At 45.6% G+C, this 21,168-nt stretch overlaps 1 protein-coding gene across 2 annotated transcripts in view; it reads right to left on the reverse strand.

Moving 5' to 3' along the window:
* CFAP61 (cilia and flagella associated protein 61) overlaps positions 1 to 21,168 on the reverse strand; it is a 265,410-nt gene that overhangs the window by 160,717 nt on the left and 83,525 nt on the right. For both annotated transcript variants that reach the window (XM_084774689.1, XM_084774688.1), the window contains 2 exons: positions 5,527 to 5,653; positions 1,101 to 1,178 (listed from right to left, as the gene is read on the reverse strand). In XM_084774689.1, coding sequence (XP_084630815.1) covers positions 1,101 to 1,178; positions 5,527 to 5,653 — 205 coding nt within the window. The remainder of the gene's footprint in view (positions 1 to 1,100; positions 1,179 to 5,526; positions 5,654 to 21,168) is intronic.

The raw sequence follows: 21,168 nt of genomic DNA on the forward strand, positions 1-21,168 counted from the left end.
GCAGGAGGCCGGAGGATCGAGAGCTCAGGATAACGTACCATTACATGGCAAGATAGCAGACACAAAGCTAGCCTGGGCCACATGAGCTATCTCAATAAAGTAAACAAAACCAAGGAAGACCAATGAAAGAAGCCCCTGTTGCCAGATGTCAGGCATGTGGCAGGGGCTGGAGAGATGGCTCAGTGGCTGAGAGCACTGGCTGCACTTCCAGAAAACCTGGGTTCAACAATCAGCACCCACATGGTGGTTCACAACTGCCTGTACCTCCAGTCTAGGAGACCTGACACCCTCTTCTGACCTCAGAGGGCACCACGCACACACATATTACACAGACATACATGCAGGCAAAGCACCTACACACATGAAAGAAAAAGATAATTTAAAAACTACGTTAAAAACATGTGATAACGGATATCAATACATAAACCCATTGCATGCAGTAGAACTTAAAACAGACAGAGGAATATAGAAAATTATTAACTGTAAAAGCAGTATTTTAAGTCAGTAGCAAAAGAATGGACTATTCACCAATAAATGATAACTGCATTGGTAAAAACATATAATGTCATATCCACTTGACAAAACACACACACACACACACACACCTGAGTATAAAGAAAGACACTAATAAAAGTGAGTGACTAACTACAGTAGTAATCCTTTGGTGACAGCAATGGGACGGGTTATTATTATTATTTGATGGAGGGAGGTTATTAGAATTTTAAGAATGAGAATCTTTTCATGTTCTTTGTAGTCTGTAAAATATGTGTGTTGTTTTGTTTTGTTTCTTTTCCACGACAGTGTATCAAGATGCAGTGCTGGCTGTCCTGGAGCTCACTATGTAGACCAGGCTGGCCTCAAACTCAGAGTGCTGGGATTAAAGGCAGGTGCCACTACACCCGGAAAAATCAAAACATTTTTAACTTAAAATAAGAGAGACTTGAAAGAGTGCCAGGTGGGAGACAAGTTCATGACCGTATATTTTAGGGAAAGGAGTCATTCATGTTAAATAAAAGCAACAAAACTTCAAAGAGGCACTGTGTTCTGGCTGATAAATGATATAAAAAGTCACAACCAAGCAAGGCCACTGCACCACTTACCATTTCTTTTCTGATTACTGCAATGCCAACTATTTGCTTTGCAACTTCAGCTACAAACACCTGCATCTCGGTTCCATCCTGCAAAGGTAAGACTGAGTTTTACTAAGACCCTGGGAAGCATCACCGCCAAGGTCTCTGAAGTCAGTAGCTGGTGCTGTGAGCTCGCCAGCCAGGGCTGCAGTAACCACGATAACCCCTGCCACAATCTCCTGCCAGGTGCTACAGTCCACTGCTCCACCCACTCTAAGTGAGGAGTATTGGTCCACCTATTTTGTTTACAAGATGACAAAGCCTGGGAAGCTAGCTAAGTCACAAGCTCATGAGGCATGAATCAGAGACCAAACCAAAGTCCCTTTTACACAGAGCCTGCTTCTATCCCCAATACATCCCAATGTTTATGAGCGCAGGACATCACTCAGTGACAACTCCAAAGAGATGTCTATTGGAAATTAAAACTGAGAAGGCATGAAATTACTTTTAAAATGTATTAATAACATGAAATTTTAAGCTAGCTGTTTCATTAAAAAAGCAATGTTTTTATTATATTTTTATATAAAACTGATTTATTGGTATAGTTTTTTAAATAAAAGAAACCTTATATTTCCCAGACACAAATATTTAGAGTGGCACTGTTTTCTGTTTTTGCAAATCTCTTTAATCTGGCTTAGTAGAAGGCAGCTGGATTCTCGCATCTGTTTCTGTAGTCAATCTGCTGCAACATGTTGTATTGGTTTACATATATGAGGAGAACTGTGAGCTGTCTTCACAACATATAGCTAGAAAAGGGACAAGCATCTCAGCATTTCAGACAACTGTGGATATCCTTTGAAAGGCCCAGTGTGAGTTACAATGTGTCATCTGAAACCCCTATTGGTGAATATTGTATCCATTACTGCACTAAATTCTCATGAGGATGTTTTTATAACACTGCACATTCTTTAACTATTGGCTTACCAAGCTATATACATTTCCCACAACACCACACTTTTTATTACCACCGTCTCATCAGAGATGTCTCTTTAAGCACTAGGCAACTGTCAGGCTCATAACGGCAGATACTGGTTTTCTTAATTTCTATTTCCTTTCCTGGTGAGACTTTATCACAGGGAGTGGGTAACTCTTGTTTTATTGGGTTGACAGACTCGTGCTATTAACTTTAACAAAATGCTGGCTAAATGCCAAGTCCAAAAAAGCAGTTTTTCTTTCTTCAAATGAAAACTGTACTTTATAAAAATGGCACCCAGTTGAAGCGCACTTCTTTCATGCTTCAGGATGCACCAGATGCATGCCATTCCCCACGCCACACAGAATGCTAAAATCCAACCTCAAGTGTTGAGATTCAATAGAGTTAAATATGCTACTGCTTCATCGAGGCTGTTCTTTTCACTGCTCCTTACTTCCCATTTTGTGTGAGGTAACTGTAAGTGCACATGCAGTCATGAGAAACAACATAGAAATGTCTTTACATGTTATTCAGAATGCCCTACTGAAAATGTTATGTGAGACCAACAGGAAAATGATCAGACTCGTGTGTGTGTATGTGTGTGTGTGTGTGTGTGTGTGTGTGTGTGTGTGTGTGTGAGAAATCCTATGTGATTACACCACTTTAGAGAGGTTTGTGTCTCAGTCTCCACCATGACATCAAAGAGTTCCAATGCACAGAAAGAAATCTTCTTAGCCCCACCTGTGGCCTCTAACAACAAATAACCCATTTTCCAATTGTAAAATTTCATCACTTTAAAATATTATATGAATATATAAGTATGAACATCCACATAAGCATTACATATGTGTGTGAATGCACATTTAAGTGTGAATCTATAATTACATGACCCTTGGGGACTAGCTTGTTGCTTCTCTCAGCATAACAATGTGAAGATTCATATAAGCTGATACAATGGTTCATCCTTTCATTGCTGAATAGTGCTCCATGACAGGATCTGCCCTAGTGCTCCATGACAGGATCTGCCCTAGTGCTCCATGACAGGATCTGCCCTGGTGCTCCATCACAAGATCCGCCCTGGTGCTCCATCACACGATCTGCCCTAGTGCTCCATCACAGGATCCGCCCTAGTGCTCCATCACAGGATCCGCCCTAGTGCTCCATCATAGGATCTGCCCTAGTGCTCCATCACACGATCTGCCCTAGTGCTCCATCATAGGATCTGCCCTAGTGCTCCATCACACGATCTGCCCTAGTGCTCCATCATAGGATCTGCCCTAGTGCTCCATCACACGATCTGCCCTAGTGCTCCACCACAGGATCTGCCCTGGTGCCCTGGTCCTCCATCACATGATCTGCCCTAGTGCTCCACCACAGGATCCGCCCTGGTGCTCCATCACAGGATCTGCCTTGGTGCTCCATCACAGGATCCGCCCTGGTGCTCCATCACAGGATCTGCCCTGATGCTCCATCACATGATCTGTCCTGGTGCTCCATCACAGGATCTGCCTAGTGCTCCATCATATGATCTACCCTGGTGCTCCATCACAGGATCCGCCCTGGTGCTCCATCACACGATCTGCCCCGGTGCTCCATCACACGATCTGTCCTGGTGCTCCATCACACGATCTGCCCTAGTGCTCCATCACAGGATCCGCCCTGGTGCCCATCACATGATCTGCCCTACTGCTCCATCACACGTTCTATCATAGCTTATTTACATACTCATCTGCTGAAAACTACCTGAGATGATTCCAGTTGCTATGAATACTTGTACGGTGTGCACAGCATCATTTCTCTGGGGAAAATGTCCCAGAGCTCAAGTTACAAGACTAGGCTTTGTCTTAGCCATTCTTCTAGAGGCAGAGATACAAGACATCCTGTTGTGGCTCACTCTCTCTCCCTCCCCTCCCCTCTCCTCTTCCCTGTCCCTCCCCCCTCTCCCTCCCCCCTCTTCTCCCTCTCTCTCATTTGGTGGCACTGAGACCACCGTGGCTATCAGGATGCTTGCTATTGCTGAGGTTGCTGCTGCCTTGACTCCTACCAAGGCCCCAGCTGCATCACTTGCCATGGCTCGGTACCTTCAGTGGTAAGTATCGATGGTCAGTGCAAAGACATGTACTCTCCATTACAAGAAAAGGTCCACCTCATTCTCATTCAAATGCCTTAATGCTCTTAGACTTGTGTGACTCTTATTTGCACGATTGCTTTGGCTACCTTTATGCTTGTGCACCACGACACACCTGGTGCCTATGGAGGTCAGAGGAGGGTATTGGGTCTTCCGGAACTGAAGTTACAGTTCCATTGTAGGCCACCATGTGGATGCTGAGGACTGAGCCTAGTCAACAAGTGCTCTTAACTGCAGATCCATCTTTCCAGACGCCTCACTAAAAGTTTCGTCTTAGAGAGCATTCCCTTCAAATTCATTAGACCATACTTGGTGAAGGAGAACTTGAGAGGCTATAAATGAATAAGAATCAAAAAAAAGGAAAAAAGAAAAAGAAAAAAAGAAAAAACCACAGCATAATGCATGTGGTGGAAAGAAACTTTAATTTCATGCCCTTATAATGTATATTTTTGTGGCATTACCATGTTTAGGTGTTTCGTGTCTCTCTGGTGACCCTATTATTAACTTTAAAAGGTTTGTTTTATTTTATATTTGAAAATCCAATCTTTCCTATTTTTCCAAATGACCCCAGCAGTAGAATGCAGAAATAGTGATATATTCGTGTTATGAAATAATTTGCTTGTAAAACAGACAAATCCGACAAGCATATTGCTGGGAAAAAGAACTTCACACAAGGAAGGCCGAATGATTTTCCTTACATAAAGCTCGGAAGCAGGTATAACTAGTTCCTGATTTTCTGAATAGAGGTATGAGGGGACCAGTGACCAGTGGGGACCTGTCTCTTTCTAGTAGCAGGTCCTACATAAATAGTATATTTGAATTGTAAAATCTACTAAAATATTTCTTGGTCATAGTTTGATAAAAACTGTTTCAAAATAAAGCATATTAGAGAAGCTACAGGCTGTTTCTCCAACCTCTTGGCTAATTGCACATCTAGTGAGGTCAACTGGCAGTGACCTCAAGGCCTCAGTGTTAGCATGTAGCCTAATGTTTTCCACAGCTCACATACAGGTTATTATATAGAAGACCAAACACTGACCACATAGGGTCATCCTTTTATCTAGTCCTTGAAACCTCAAGCCAGCATAACAAAAGGACCTGGCTGGGCTCATATCTGACATAATTAAAACGGAGCTCCCTTACCCTAAGCCCGGTGCTCACTGCTACTGGGGTGGGCATCTGACACCATGGATTCCTAAACTGTCCTTGCATGATGACAGATCTGCCAACTTCTCACCCTCCTCTGCTGAATCTCCAGGTGGTGCTCAAGGAAGCTCCGAGCCCAACCCTTCATGGGTCATAATGGCCCCTGGGGACAAGGAAGAGGAAAGCGCAGAGCGACCGGCAGTGCTTACGGGGTCTCTGCGAGCCTTGTTGTACTGGTCTACTTCATCCAGGATCTTCCTACTGAGCATGAGGGTGTTGATAAGATTTTCAATACCAGGAGTATCCTCAGGGCTGGCTAGCCTTATGTTGATGGACCTGCATAAGAACAGTAATAGGTTCTTGGTTATAGTACTAAAATAATATCACAATTACATAAGATAAAGTCTGGCAGTGTGTATCTATGTAACGTTAAGGTGACTGATTATAAAAGTATCTCACTTAATTCTAGAATACTAGAAAATACACAAAAAAGTACAAAGAATACGATAAAAATCACTGATATTATGAACCAACAATAACACTAAGTAAATACACTCTAAATACATATAATTTAGTGCATGTAAGTTACAATGTTCAGAATATTTTACTTCACATTTCATAAAGGGAGATTAAACCACTCTCCCAAATTTTTAAAAAATTTAAAAATCTAAAATGATATCATTTCCCACTTTCCCTTTCCTCCTTGCACCCACTCTGTGAACCTCCACGCAGACAGACTGACGTGCTTCCTCTCCAATCCATGACCTCTTTTATTTGTTATTATTGACCATGTGTACACATGCGGAGACATATAAATATAGCATGCCAAGGGCTGGCACAGGCGTCCCACAGAAAGGGGCAGTTTCACATGAAGCCAGAGTTCCATATTCCCACTGTGTGTCCTGTGCGTCACGTAGCTGACCTGACGTCATGGTCTCTCCACTCATCAAGGTTTTGTTACTAAATAGAATAATAAACTATTCTAACCTATTAACTCCTAATTGGCTAAAATCTGTGCTTGAAAAAACTGTCACGCATGGTTACATATTATAAACAAATAGCCTGTTTGCAAAGACGTATATGTATAAAATTAACTGAGCACTAATATCACCTCAGTTATAATTTTAGGTACTCTTTAAGACAAAATGAGAACTTGGCTCTGATATGGATAGCTTGCAGCAAAGTCTAGTTCTGATATGTAAATGTTAGAAACAAGACCAAATGTATTAGAAAAATAGAAAAAGTGGGGGGAAAGTCCTACAAAATGGCCACAGCACCTTAGACAAAACACTCCCAAAGGAGAAAACCACCTAAATGTGGTTCGTGTACACAATGGAATGTTATTCAGCCACAAAAGGGAATGAAGTGACAAGGTGTGCTACATGCGAGAAGAGGGGCGTGTGAAAACCTGTGCACTGCGCAGTTGTGCGTCTATGGGGTGCCCACGACAGGCGGGTTTACAGAGACAGAGAGGAGCTTGGCCGGCTGTGGGGACAAGAAACCAGAGGTAACAACTCAGTGGGTGTGAGGAGGCTTAGAGGTGACAAGAAATGCTTTTGATGAGTGTAAGTGTACGTCTTTATATATCTACTAAGAACCACTGAACTATACAATGAAGTGGGCATGTAAAACGTTACGTTATATTACATCTCAATACGCCATTATTATATATACTTTATAGCCCATGTGCACACACGCACACCATGTCAGAGAATGCCGAAAAGGAGAGGAAGGGGACAGCAACGGCAAGTGATAGCCAAGCCAAACTGATGCGGTTAAATAGCGGATAAACTACAGCATAAGGGTGAAGTCGCTATGAGGGAAAGAAAAAGAAAAAGAAAGAAAGGAAAAAGGAAGGAAGAAAGAAATTTTGTTTAATAAAGTAAAGTTTGAGCAGAGAGCGCCTTGGCAAGTCACCCAGTATCTACTACTCCAGTTTCAGGTTCTTGTGGTGAGGATTCATAGAAGGTGATGTAGAATGCTGTTCAAAATTTGGACAAGCTTAATCTGAAGATTAATGCTGCTGCTCCAACATGTCCCACCTGGATGGGTGGCAGCTCCACACTGCAGCGGTTCAGGCCCAAGCCAACCAGTTTCATCTTGGTGTGGCCCTTCCGTCTCAGCCACACATCCAATGGGCTTTCCCTTCAGAATACACCTGAATCCACTGCTTCTGGCCATCCCCACGGCTCACCCCAGCTGCCACCACTCCACACCTGGGATGTCACAACAGCAGCCATGTGTTTACCTTTGCTCCCCAAATCCATCCTCAGCTGAGCTGCTGGAGCGATGCCTATCAAGTCCCGAGCCATCCCAGTAGTGGGGAGTCCATGGCCTTTTATGCCCAAGGCCCTTCTCGGAAAACTGTGTGTAAGTGTATAAACCACAATGTAGAGAATTCCAGTAGTGCGCTTAAATAGATGTGATTCAGCAATGGTCTATTGGTGACCATAACTCTGTGCACTGATGTGCATAAGTATTGCGTGACAACTGCGGGCATCCAAAATCTGCAGCACTGCAGGAAAGCGAGGGGGAAGCAGCAGGGGCTGAGGATGCTACTATGGCTTGCTGTCTCTGTTTCACAGCAGAAGGAGATGATTTTCACAGCTTTGTGAAAATCAAGAAGTGATTTTTCACCTAAACTATCTACAGACCCTGGGTCAGAACTTGTGTTGTCTCTCCCACCGCACTCAGTGACAAGCACAGCCACAGAGTTGATTCAGTGACTCCATGGGCCCAGGCCCCGCCTCCATGGGCCCAGGCCCCGCCCATGGAGTCACTGAATCCAGTCTCTGGATCTTTCATCTCTAACCTATCTCCAACTTCAGGCTCCTTTCTTTCCCTGTGTCACCTTTCAGACCCCATGTTGGTCCCCAAACTAACAGCGTGCACCTTCATCACCAGCCCCGCCCAGCCCAGTGGATCTCCAGACCTGCTTGGATACCAACTGGGCATACAAACACCAGTGGATGATCCTGACCCCTCACGCTCTCTCCGTGCACTTCCTCCCTTTGTTTTGTTTTGCGTGCTATTTCTCCCCATCTATTAGAATAAAAGTTCAAAGACAGAATTCCTGCCTCTGCTGCAACCCCATACCTAAAACAGCTCCCGATGGGCAGAAGCTGTCTTGGAGGTGCATTATACAGCCCGTGTGTAGCCAGCCAGAGCTTCCCATGCTTACGACATGTCTCTCTGTGTTACAATTAAGTTATAAAATGTGTAGCGGGAGCCAGGAAAGTAGATGAATACGAACACTGTCTTAGGGTGTGTATTGCTGTGATGAAACACCATGACCAAAAGCATCTCTGAGAAGAGAGGGTTTATTGGCTTAGGCTTCCTCATCACTGCTCATCACTCAAAGGAGTCAGGACAGGAGCTCAAGCAGGGCAGGAACCCGGAGACAGAAGCTGAGGCAGAGGCCATGAAAGAGTGCTGCTTACTGGCTTGCTCTTTGTGGCTTATGCAGCCTGCGTTCTTACAGAGCCCAGGACCACCAGTGCAGAGGTGGCACCACCCACAATGGGCTGGGCTTTCCAGCAGCCTGATCTCACAGAGGTGTTTCCTCAGTTGGTGCTCTCCCCACTCTCTGATGACTCCATCTTGTGTCAAGGTGACATAAAACTGGCCAGCACAAATGCCTTCCGCCAAGCTCATAGCTCAGAGCACACCAGTCTACACTGAAAGCCAGGTTTCTCCTAGCCTACAGTGATACTGAATACGTGCTCTGGGGGTCTCTTTTCCTCAGTGTCACAGAACACAAACATCATTTGTCTCCTCTGTCCACGGAAACCTGACCAGGCGGCACAGCCATTTCGCATTACACCACGAAGCGCATGTGTCTGCTATTTATAGTCAGCAAGAGAAACACGAGAATCTTCATATGCTCCGGAGTTTCGGCAGAGGGAGGAATGGGCACAGCAAGCTGCCACCTACAGCCTCCCCCCCAACACAACACTCTAGGCTTCAAGTCTGTCTGCTCGAATTACACAGGTGCTGTAGCTGTCAACTGAGAGTTGTGCTAGCACAAACACGACTGTAAAACAGTCAGTCCTCTCACACTGATCACACATCGAAACATTTTGCATGTAATAGGCTACATGATAAATACTCAGATTTGGTTTTGCCTAGCTTAAATTTTTACATTAATGTGTCTAATTAGAGAAATTAAAATTACAAATAAACTCAGTGTATTTTTCGTGGATGGAGCTGTTCCACTATCTATATTTGTCTCTGAGAGCCATTTGTGTATGAGAGTGTGTGTGTGTGTGTGTCTGTGTGTGTACATGTGCACATGCGCATATGCATGTGTGTGCACATGTGCAAATTCAAATAGATGCAGAGGCCAAATGATACTCTTGGGTATCATCCTCAGGAATGCCGTTTACCTCGCTGGAGACTGGGTCTCTCGTTCAGCAGTTCGGTTGCTCTGGCTGGTCACTAAGCCTCGGGCTGCTGCCGCCTCTCCTCCCTGGTGTGTGTATTTAAGCCAGGTTCTTGGCTAGCATGACAAGCATTTACTGACTGCTGTCCCCACAGGCCTCAGAAAGAGGAGGAGGAGCAGGAGGGAAGGAGGAAGAGAATGATGAGGGGAGGAGAAGAAGAGAGAAGCAGAGGAAGAAGAGAAGAGGCGGAAGAGGGAGAAGGGTGCACAGCACCACTTAGTTCACATCTGTACTCAGAAGGCTGAGAGATACCAAGAGTTCCAGGCCAGCACTGGCTAATAATGAGGCCCTATCTCAAAACAAACAATACGCAGAGATGGGTTTAGTACACAGCGGGCTCTACACTGCTTCTGTTTCTGCTTCTGGTGCTAGCAGCAGCAGGTGGTGTGGTTTTGGGAGGGGGCTTTAACTGGAATGAGATGAGAGGACCTAAGGCCAGAGTAAGGAAACACAAATGGGGCCTGGGTACACATCCTAATTGCTTCTGTATAAAAACTGACAGGAGCATTTAGAAACATGAAAAGCAAATAAACTCTAAATTAAAATGTATTTGCTTAAAAATCAATTATTAAATTGACATTTATACATTATATATTAAACATAAATAAGAATGTTTCATTCATTCAACCAGTCATAGTGGTTCTGAAACATCTGGAGTGTCCCCAGGTGTCCAGGTACTAAGAAGCCACTGGGGAACAAGTTAGCCCATGATTTCTGCTCCCATCGGACTGACCCTGTATTGATTCCACAACCACAAGCTAAGAAATAAACAAAAAGTCCCTTAAGACTTTACAGTGTGTGGGCCACAAGTTACAGGAGTCTTTATGTTTTAGCTTTGGGATGTGCCCAGGAAAACCCGGTTACTTCAAAACAACTCTTACAAATGCTTAGGGGGAAAGGGAGTCAAGGTGGGGAGCATGCTCAGCATTTTATATCACTATGTGCAGTCATTATATATACATGTGAATGTATACATATACATAATGCACCATATACAATCTCCAAAAGGAGATAGCATGTGTTGTCCAGTTACCTTTATTTCTTGTCATATGCTTAGATAAACCATGAGGAGTAAGATTATTCATTGTATGTAAAAATGATACTAAGACCTTGTATAAAACAAACTCTGATTCTATTGATACATATTAGAAAACACAAGCTCTGCTCTGACTACCTCACATCGCCTTCAGGCACGACAGGGCTACAGGTGACAGTGGTCACTGAATGTACCTAGATGCCCTTTTACTTCCTCTCTGCAGGCTCCAAGGAGCTTCCAACCTTCTCTTTCTTGTTACAACCACTTACTATTCTCCCTGCCCTGTTGTGTGTATGTCAGAAGAACACCCCAGTTGTTCTGTTCTGTTTCTGCCATGCACGACCTTTCCAGATGTGACTGTACACTCAGTGACCATAACAACCCAGCTGTTCTTTTCCTATGGGCTCAAGTACAATTCTTTTTTTTTTTTTAAAGATTTATTTATTTATTTTTATGTATACAGTGCTCTGCCTGCATGTACATCTGCAGGCAGAGGAGGAAATCAGATCACATTATAGATGGTTCTGAGCCACCATGTGGTTGCTGGGAACTGAACTCATGGCCTCTGGAAGAGCAGACAGTGCACTTAACTGCTGAGCCATTTCTCCAGCTCCCTCAAGGACAATTCTTAAGGCACCTTAAATCAAAGTGGGAGATTAGCTGTCCCTTTCCTTATCTATGCTCATGGCTCTCTGGGTCACCAATAAGAGCAAGTTCTCTTAAGAAATCCTGCTTCCCAGCCCTTCCCACCTTTTCTCCCTGGTACACCTGAATGCCCAGACTTGTGAGCCATCAGGGCCCATGAAGAGAGCCCTTGCCCACTGGCTCCTCCTTGGATCTTACAAGCTTTTCAGTCTTGGCAATCTGCTTATAACCAATTTATTGGTCTCCTTGACAAGAAAACTGAGTTTGGCCTTAAAGGTCAGAATTTGAGGTATTCACTCTGACCGTACACATAATAAAACAGGAAATGATGTATGAAAAGTAACAAGAAAAATTTACCACTTACCCATCTCAAGCCCAAACGGAATGAATGCAATTCTGATGCCAGGGGACACAGAGCTGTACAGAGGAGCGTGTGACAAGGCTGTACAGAGGAGCGTGTGACAAGGCTATACAGAGGAGCGTGTGACAGGGCTGTACAGAGGAGCGTGTGACAGGGCTGTACAGAGGAGCGTGTGACAGGGCTGTACAGAGGAGCGTGTGACAGGGCTGTGCAGAGGAGCGTGTGACAAGGACTGTACAGAGGAGTGTGTGACAGAGCTGTACAGAGGAGCGTGTGACAAGGACTGTACAGAGGAGTGTGTGACAAGGCTGTGCAGAGGAACGTGTGACAGGGCTGTACAGAGGAGCGTGTGACAAGGGCTGTACAGAGGAGCGTGTGACATGGCTGTGCAGAGGAGCGTGTGACAAGGGCTGTACAGAGGAGCGTGTGACAGGGCTGTGCAGAGGAGCGTGTGACAGGGCTGTACAGAGGAGCGTGTGACAAGGCTGTACAGAGGAGCATGTGACAAGGGCTGTACAGAGGAGCATGTGACAGGGCTGTCCGCTCACAGCCCTACAGTCATCAGGGCTTCAGCGTGAACCAAACACAGACAAGAGAGCAACCTTCTCCCAAACAAAACAACAGCCACAAAGAACAAAGTTTCTGTTGCATTCTATTCAAAGAGGCCCACTAAGGGCATAAAGAATAAAGGACATGTCTGATATCACTACATACTGACCATGATAACATGAGTGAAATGGTGACACCATAGGGGGAAAAACATGGAAATAAAGCATGTATGAGCCACTCACAGAAAAGCCAATAAAACAAAATATGTTTAAAGGAAGAACCACTCAGAGGCTGCCCACTGAAGGCTAGTTTTATTTACTGAGTAATGTTGACAATGGCTGTATGACCTAGCCAAGAAGTTAAGTATTTCTAGCACAATAAATATTAGTTGGATGAGTAAGTCTAACATGTTTTCCTACAAAGGAAAAATGTCGAATTTCAGAAGAGTATAGCTTGGAACAGTAGCAAGAGGGGATGAGATACCAATTCAACAAAATGTGCCTTCCATTAATGACCGGACAAGAAGAAAGGCCAGTGGGAAACTTGAGAACAGGCGAGCCAGGAAACATGGAAAAGCAATCTGTCATATGACATAAAACCAAGTGCTACCTTTGGAAACCATCTTAGTGATTAATATACAAATGAAATGCTTTCAGTTAAAGACCCAGTAGTTACCATTTAAAAAGTGAGAGGGCGCATGGGGTGTGTGGTCTGCTGACAGAAGAGGCACCCCTCACTAACAACCAGGTGGATTATCTGTCTCCATGCTCACCAGCACGGCCAGAGGGCAGATGACAGACACAAATATAATTTCCCAAGGGAAGAAGAAGGAAATTAGGTAGGGGGCCAGAACACGGGGCCATGAAATTTAAAGTAACCCAAAAGCCGGAGCGGTCCACCCCAAATGTCAAGAGAAGCAAAGCAAAAACCAGAGGGATGTGATATGCCTTAAAACCGTGGCGTAGAGAGGAACATGGTAAGGACATGTGCCCTTGCTACGCCCACGTGGCCCCCTCTTTTCCTCCGTCATGCCTGTGCTCAAGGCCACGTCTCCCGAGCACCTCGTGGAGGTGGCGGTTCCTCCACAGGCAGCACTTCCCCACCTGCTGTCCTCTTCTCATGGCCCCTCATGTACCGTTACCTCGTTCATCTCTTGCGCATCTTCCTCTTCTAGCTAGAATGCAGACCCCATGAGGGCCAGGACTTCTGTCTGTCTGGGTTACTTATGCCCCCCAGCACATAAAATGATACGTGCACACAGCCAATGCTGCATGTTCTATTAGTCACATGAGGCGCTGCACTGGGGGCCTTTGGGAGAGAAAGCAAACAAGTACCTCAGGCTGTGGTGCTGTGTGGATGTCAGCCTAGAACGCAGCAGCCATGCCAGTGTGACAAGAGCCAGCTCCACATGGAGCAGGCACAGGAGAGGCCGTGGTGGAAGGAAGAAAGAAAGGTCCTTAAAATACCAACCTTCAAGCCCTGCCTATCTCCAGACCTCCTGCTTATGGTGCCCACCAATGGCAGAAGCTCTTCCTGAATCGGCATTTATTTTGTTTATAACTGAAAATATCCTCCCAGTTAGTATAAACTTTGAACCTTAACTGACAGTTTGGCAGTTTTCCAGTGGAACTACTCCGTGCGACATTGTGACGGTGTCATTACACATGTCCCCATGTCCCCAAATCCACTGAATATGCGACACCATGATAGTTACTCTCCTCATCGCGCTGACAAACTACTTGACAAGAACAACTTGAGGAAGGAAGGGTTTGTTTCAGCTTGTCATTTGGGAGGACACAGTCCTCCACGGCAAGGGGACCGAGGGGACCTGGTGCAGCTGGAGAAAGATGAGTGTGGTGCTTGATGGTTTTCTCCTTTTATTCACTTCAGGGCCCCAGACCTTGGCATGGTGTCCTTCATTCAACATGGGTCTCTGGAAACGCCCTCACAGACATGCCGAGGGCGTGTCCTCCAGGGGACACCCCACTGAGCTGGCACTCAGACCATCCGGGAGGCTACACAGGAGCCCTAACATGAACTACAGGCTTCAGATGGTAACAAGGGATCAGTGTGTTCATCCACTGCAACAAATGTAGCATTCTGGTGCCAAACGAGAATGAACAGGACACTGAGCCTCAAACTATTCTAAATGTAAAATCTATTAATGAAAAAAGCAAAAACAGCCGGGGGTGGAGGTGGGGAGGGGGTGGTAGTGGCACACACTTTTTAGTCCCAGCACTTGGGATGCAAAGGCAGGCAGATCTCCATGAGTTTGAGGCCAGCCTGGTCTACAAAATGAGCTCTAGGAGTTTCTGTCCACAAAAACAAAACAAAAAAGCAAAACTAAGTTATCGTATCACCCCCCCTCCAGTCCTGCCTGCGTTAGAATCCTGTGCCTCACTGCAGGCTTCTGCACCCATGTAAGATAAAGAACAGCCATGAAGCACTGTTCTGTCCTTTTCCTCACCCTCTTCCTCCCAGTGGTGGGATCAACTGGGTTTTTCCTGGGACCAAACCTAGCTGAGGAGTCATGTCTCCTAGCCTCCCCTGTACCCAGATCAGACCAACATCTGAGTTCCAGGGGATTTCAAGGCTCAGGGAAATTGCAATAGGTATACTGTGTAAACCCTGATCCTCCACACAGGGTAAGCCAGAAGACAAGCCTTTCACGAATCCTCTAGGTTGCAAACTGATTAGAAGAAACAGACACGTTTGAAAAGCTTTGTCATCGCCCTTTTCCTTGTGTTAGGCCTTAAGGTCGCTGCTTCTCAGGTGGATGGATTCATGCGATGGGTTGATTTGGGCCCCAAAGTATCAGGGCCAGATGACAGCACTGAATCGCTGAGGGCGAGGTGACCACAGTTGTCATCGTGGGCAGCATGGACAAACCAACGTCCGCAGCATAGCAGCCTGGCCTGTATCGGGCAGCACAGGCAAACTGATTTTTACAGTGGCATGACTTACATGTATTTGCTTTGGTATTGGCTAACCTAATCATGGTATTTCCAGGCATGAAATAGTGTTTTTAAAAAGTCTGAAGAATTTTTGTTTGATTTGTTTAAGCTGAAAAATTCCCAAACAAATGAAAGAAAGGCTACCTTGCATCATAGCAAAAAGGGATCTTGACTCATAGACCAATTTTCAGATCTGAGCTAGTTTGCAGACACAGAGCCCCTTAAGCGAAGGGACGGCCAGGTTCCCCTGAGGAAGGGCCTTGATAAAATATCTATGAGTATTACAGCTAGCTTCCTCCAGCAACTTCCCCAGAGAGACCTGCAGCATGTGACAAGGGCAGCTGTGAACTGGGGGCAAGGAAACCATCGGACTTTCCAGAGTCTGTTAGATACCGGTTATGAATTGACCCTGATTCTGGGACACCGCAAGAGGCAGTGGGGCCCTGCAGTTACAGCAGGAGCTCGTGGGGGTCAGGCTGTTAATGCAGTGTTGGCTGGAGTCCCACTCACAGCAGGTCCAGGGTCCCTGAACTCACCTCATGACTACTGCCTCTGCCAGGGAAAATAGTGAATCAAAACCAGTGTCACACCCTGGAGGAACTGCCGAAATCAGTGCCGCCATCAAGGCCTTGGAAGATACAGGATAGCACTTCCCACTACACATGTCTTCAACGCTCCTATCCGGCAAGTGTAGAAGACAAGCGGATGGCAGAGAAATGACTGTTAAAAACTAATCAAGTGGTGATTTCAGGTGCAGTTGCTGTACCATACACAGTGCCCTTGTTTGAGCACACTAACACATATCCTGGCACATGCTATGCCCTTTTCTTGGTACCTGTCTGGAAGGACCACCAGAAGCAGTTTGCTTTCAGTAGGCAAGGCTAGCAATATACCTTTACGGTTTTACTTCAAGAATATATTAACTCTCCAGCCCTATGTCATGACTTAGTCCAAAGGAATCTTGATCATCTATCTCTCTTCAAAATATCACATTGGTTCACTATATTGATAACGTGCTGATTGGACCAAGTAAACAGGAGATAGAAACCATGCTGAACCCTCTGGTAACACATATGTATATCAAAGGATGGAGAATAAATCCACCTAAAATTCAAGAGCCTTCTACACTGGTGAGATTCTTAGGCGTCCAGGGGTCTGGGTCATGAAGAGATATTGCTTTTAAAGTAACAGATAAGTTCTTGTACCTGGCCCCTCCCACCACCAAGAAAGAAACACATTTAAAGGCTGTACTGGCTTGTTTTGTGTGTCAGTTTGACACTGGAATCATCAGAGAGGAAGAAGCCACAGTTGAGGAAATGGCTCCATGAGACCCAGCTGTAAGGCATTTTCTCAATTAGTGATCATTAGGGGAAGGGCCCAGCCCATTGTGGGTGGTGGCACTCCTGGGCAGATAGTCTTGGGTTCTATAAGAAAGCAGGTTGAGCAAGCCATGGGAAGCAAGCCAGTAAGAAGCACCCCTCCATGGCCTCTGCATCAGTTCCTGCCTCCAGGCTCCTGACCTGATGGAGCTCCTGTCCTGACTTCCTTTGGAGATGAACAGCAATGTGGAAGTGTGAAATGAATAAATCTTTTCCTCTCCAACTTGCTTTCTGGTCATGGTGTTTGTCACAGCAACTGAGACAGGCTGCTATTTGGAGTCTGAAGATAGCACATTCCTTATCTGGGTGTTCTACTCAAGCCCATATAGCAAAGGACTTAGAAAGCTGCTAGTTTTGTGTGGGGCCTGGAACAGGAGACGGTCCTGCAACAGTACAGGCTGCTGTGTGGGTTGCTCTACCTCTTGGACCATACAATCCAGCAGACCCAATGACACTTGAGGGGTCAGTGACACATAAGGATGCTACTTGGAGCCTTAGACAGGTCCCTAGAGGTAAATCACAGAAGAAACCTTTGGGATTTTGGAACAAAGCTCTACCATTATCTGCAGACAACTGTTCTCCTTTTGAGAGGCAGCTTAGACTACGATTGATCTTATTGGAAACTAAATATTTGACAACAGGCCACCAAGTAATCATGGGACCTGAGCTGCCCATCATCAGCTGGGTTTTATTTGACACAAGTCATAAAGTAAGATGCACATAGCAGCAATCTATTATCAAGTAGAAGTGGTCTATAAGCAATCAAGGCGGAGCAGTTCTGGAGGCAGGCACAAGAAAGTTACATGAGAAAGCTGCCCAAATGCCTATAGTCTCTACTCTGTTACATGCTGCCTACTGTCAAGCCCGCACCCATTGTCTCATGGTGTGCACCTGTGGCTAGCTGACTGAGGAAGAGAAGGCTGGGGCCTGGTTTACTGATGGCTCTGCACATTATGCAGGCACTACCCGGAAGTGGGCAGCTGTGGCATTACAACCCCTCTCTGGGACAAGCCTGAAAGACACTGGCAAAGGGAAATCTTCACAGTGGGCACAACTTTAGTCAGTACACATGGCCACACATTTTCTTTGGAAGGAGAAATGGTCAAATGTGCAATTATTTACAGATTTATGGGATGTAGCCAATGATTTAGTTGGATGGCCAGGGACTTGGGAAGAGCATGATTGGAAACTAGTGGGACAGTACCTGAGGGAGGCATATGTGGAGAGATCTCTCCAAATGGGCAAAGGATGTGAATATACCTGTGACCCATGTAGATGCTGAGCAAAAGATGACTCCAGCTGAGGAGGAGTTCAATAATCAAGTGGATAGGGTGACCCGTTCTGTGGGCACTCAGCCTTTTCTCCCAGCAATCCCTGTCATTGCCCAATGGGCCCACGAACAAGTGTCCACGGCAGCATTGATGGGGGCTATACATGAGCTCCATAACATGGACTCCCACTCCCCAAAGCTGACCTGGCTACAGCTGCTGCTGAACGCCAGAGCTGCCCACAGCAAAGGCCAACCAACACTGAGCCCCAGGTATGGCACCATTTCCTGGGGTGACCAGCCAGCAACCTGGTGGCAGGTTGACAACACTGGAATACTTCCTCCATGGAAAGAACAATGCTTTGCCCACACTGGATATATATACTTACTCTGGTTATGAATTGTCCTTTCCGACATGTAATGCTTATGCAAAGACCACCACCCATGGACTTACAGAAGGCCGTATCCACCACCATGGGATTCCACACAGTATTTCTTCTGATAAGGAACTCACTTCACAGCCAGAGAAGTGTGACAGTGGGCCCACGATCATGGTCCACTGGTCTTACCATGTTCCCCATCATCCTAAATCAACTGGCCTGATAGAAAGACGGATTGGCCTTTTGAAAACACAGTTACCGTGCCAATTAGGTGGTAGCAGCCTGGAGGGCTGTGGCAGTTTTCTCCAGAAGGCGGTATATGTTTGAATCAGTGTCCAATATATGGTACAGTTTCTCCCATATCCAGGATCTACAGATCCATGAATCAAGGGGGTGGAAAAGGGAATAGTTCCACTATCATGTTTAGTGACCCAGCAGGAAATCTTTTTGCTCAAGTCCTGCTGGCCTACAAGTTTTGGCTTGAGAGCAGGGAGTGTGCCTGCCAGGAGCCATAGCAGCATCATTCCACTGAGCTAGAAGCTCAGACTTCACACACACACACACACACACACACACACACACACACACACACACACACACACACACTTTGGGCTTCTGATGTCCTTATGCCAACAGGCTAAGAAAGCAATAACAGTGTTAGGAAGGGTGATTGATCCAGAATATCAAGAGGAAATGGGATTGCTTCTCCATAATGTAGGTGAGAAAGATGATGTCTGGATGCAGGAGATCCTTTAGGGCGGCTCCTGGTGCTACCGTGTCCTGTGATTCAGGTGAATGGGAAACTACAACAGTCTAATCAGGCAGGATGAGGAGCAGCACAGACGCTTCTGCAATGAAGGTATGGGTCACTTCCCCTACTGAGGTCGGAGGAAATACAGAATGGGTAGTAGATGAAAGTTGTTATACGTAGCATCTAAGTTCATGTGGCCAGTCACAGAATTGAGAATTGTAAGTGATGCCAATGTTTCTGTCACATGTTAAGAATGTGCTTGCACAACTACTTGTGTTTCCTTTCCTCGATTTCTCTTTCATGTAATGTAACATCCATTAAGAGAACATCAATGGTTGTTGTATTTAGGTTTTGAGATACCAAAAGAATGTCCCTCAAAGGACAGTGCCACCAATTCTGAAATTTATAATGTATTCGTGGTTATATGAGGAATAGTTAAATCATGTTGGGTGTAACTGTGACCTGGTTATTGATTTCATATGGAAACTGAGCATGACCTAAGGAGCTGTGGTTGTCAGTTGAGAAGGGGTGGACTTGGGATAGCTACTCTTGATGGTCATTTGATTGTGTCTGGAATTAACGAAAGCTCAAGCAGCTGGGCATGCCTGTGAGGGATTTTTTTCTTAATTAAATCATTTCAAGAGGAAAGACCCACTTTTTATCCCAGTTTTCTGAGGTGGGAAGATCCACCATCTGCTGGCGGCCCATAGAAAGGACATGGAAGAAGGAGACACTCTCTCTGTTCCCCCTCACTCCGGCTGGCAAGGCTGCTCCTTTCCTAGAGCCTCCTTCTTTGGGATTCTGGTGTATACTACAGACCAGATGAGACGTGCAGCCAGCCTAGTGGACTGAACAACTACTGGTTTCTTGGGCTTTCTGTTGGTAGACAGCCACCGTTGATCTAGCTGGACCACAGCCTGTAGCCTTTCTCCCAGGTCTGTTCCTCTAGAGCACCCTGACTAACATAGGTGCTAGACAGGCTGGTGGAGGAAGAGCTGTCACCAACAGTCCTATTCAGTGTAGACCCTGCACGTTATACTACCAACATGCCAGACAAGATGCGTCTGTTGTCGCAACCATGGCACAACTGTTATGGGGACAAATAACTGCTTTCTGATTTGGGCTTAAGACTCACTTCACAGGAGGTAACTAATGTCTGATGCTGGAAGCCAGGGCAAAACCCCATAGCTGCAGGATCATATGCCCCCATGGGAAGTCAACTGCTGTGTGGTCAAATGGATGTGACGTACCTGACATTTCAACTTACATCCATGGACTACTGCTACTCTCATGAGGAGAGACTTTTTCTCAGTTATAGCCATGGCTCTTAACAACTGGGAATAAGTGACTGTTACTGAAGTATAGTGCACCACTGCTCAAGCATAAACAGAAGAAAACAGTCAGACAAGACTCAGGGAACGTTTTCAAAGATGTAAAGAAAAAAATGTAAGAACCTGGGGATGAGTGCCGTTATTCCCATGAGGGAAGAAGGAAGTCCGTAAAACTCAGCTATGGAAATGTCCTGGCCTCACAAAGCTGATGAAGACTCAGAAATGAAGACGGTCCCCAAGGTTCCTCCCCAAGGTCACACAAGCAATGACCAACAGCTGGGAGAGGAGAGAGGCTTTTGGAAGAACTAGCCACAGTTTGGGCCGTGACTCTGGGAACAGAGCTTTGGTGAGTCATAACCCGTGCTGCTGTGGGCTCTGCAGAGATTCAGCTACCTCTGAGTCAACAGTGTCTCTGTCAGCAACTCCTAACCTGTGTTCTTGTAAGTGACCTGTGTGAACTCACTGCACCAAGCTGGGTTTCATAGATCATTTTTTTTTTTTTGGTCTGTTGTTGGTGTCCTGGCTTTGATGAATAGACACATAATATTACTTTTTGTTGCTATGATAAAATACTATGATCAAAAACAAAGTATGGAAGAAAAGTTTATTGTGGCTGATGGTTCTGGATGGGGAGAGTCCACAATGGCAAATGAGGCATGTTGTGAGATAACATCTTCGACCACACACAGAAAGTAGAAAGAGTAAAAGCTAGAAGTAAAAGAAGCCTGCCCCAGTGACAGACTTCCTCCACCAAGT

Source organism: Acomys minous (assembly GCF_964271855.1).
Source record: "Acomys minous genome assembly, chromosome: 3".
Classification (NCBI taxonomy): domain Eukaryota; kingdom Metazoa; phylum Chordata; class Mammalia; order Rodentia; family Muridae; genus Acomys; species Acomys minous.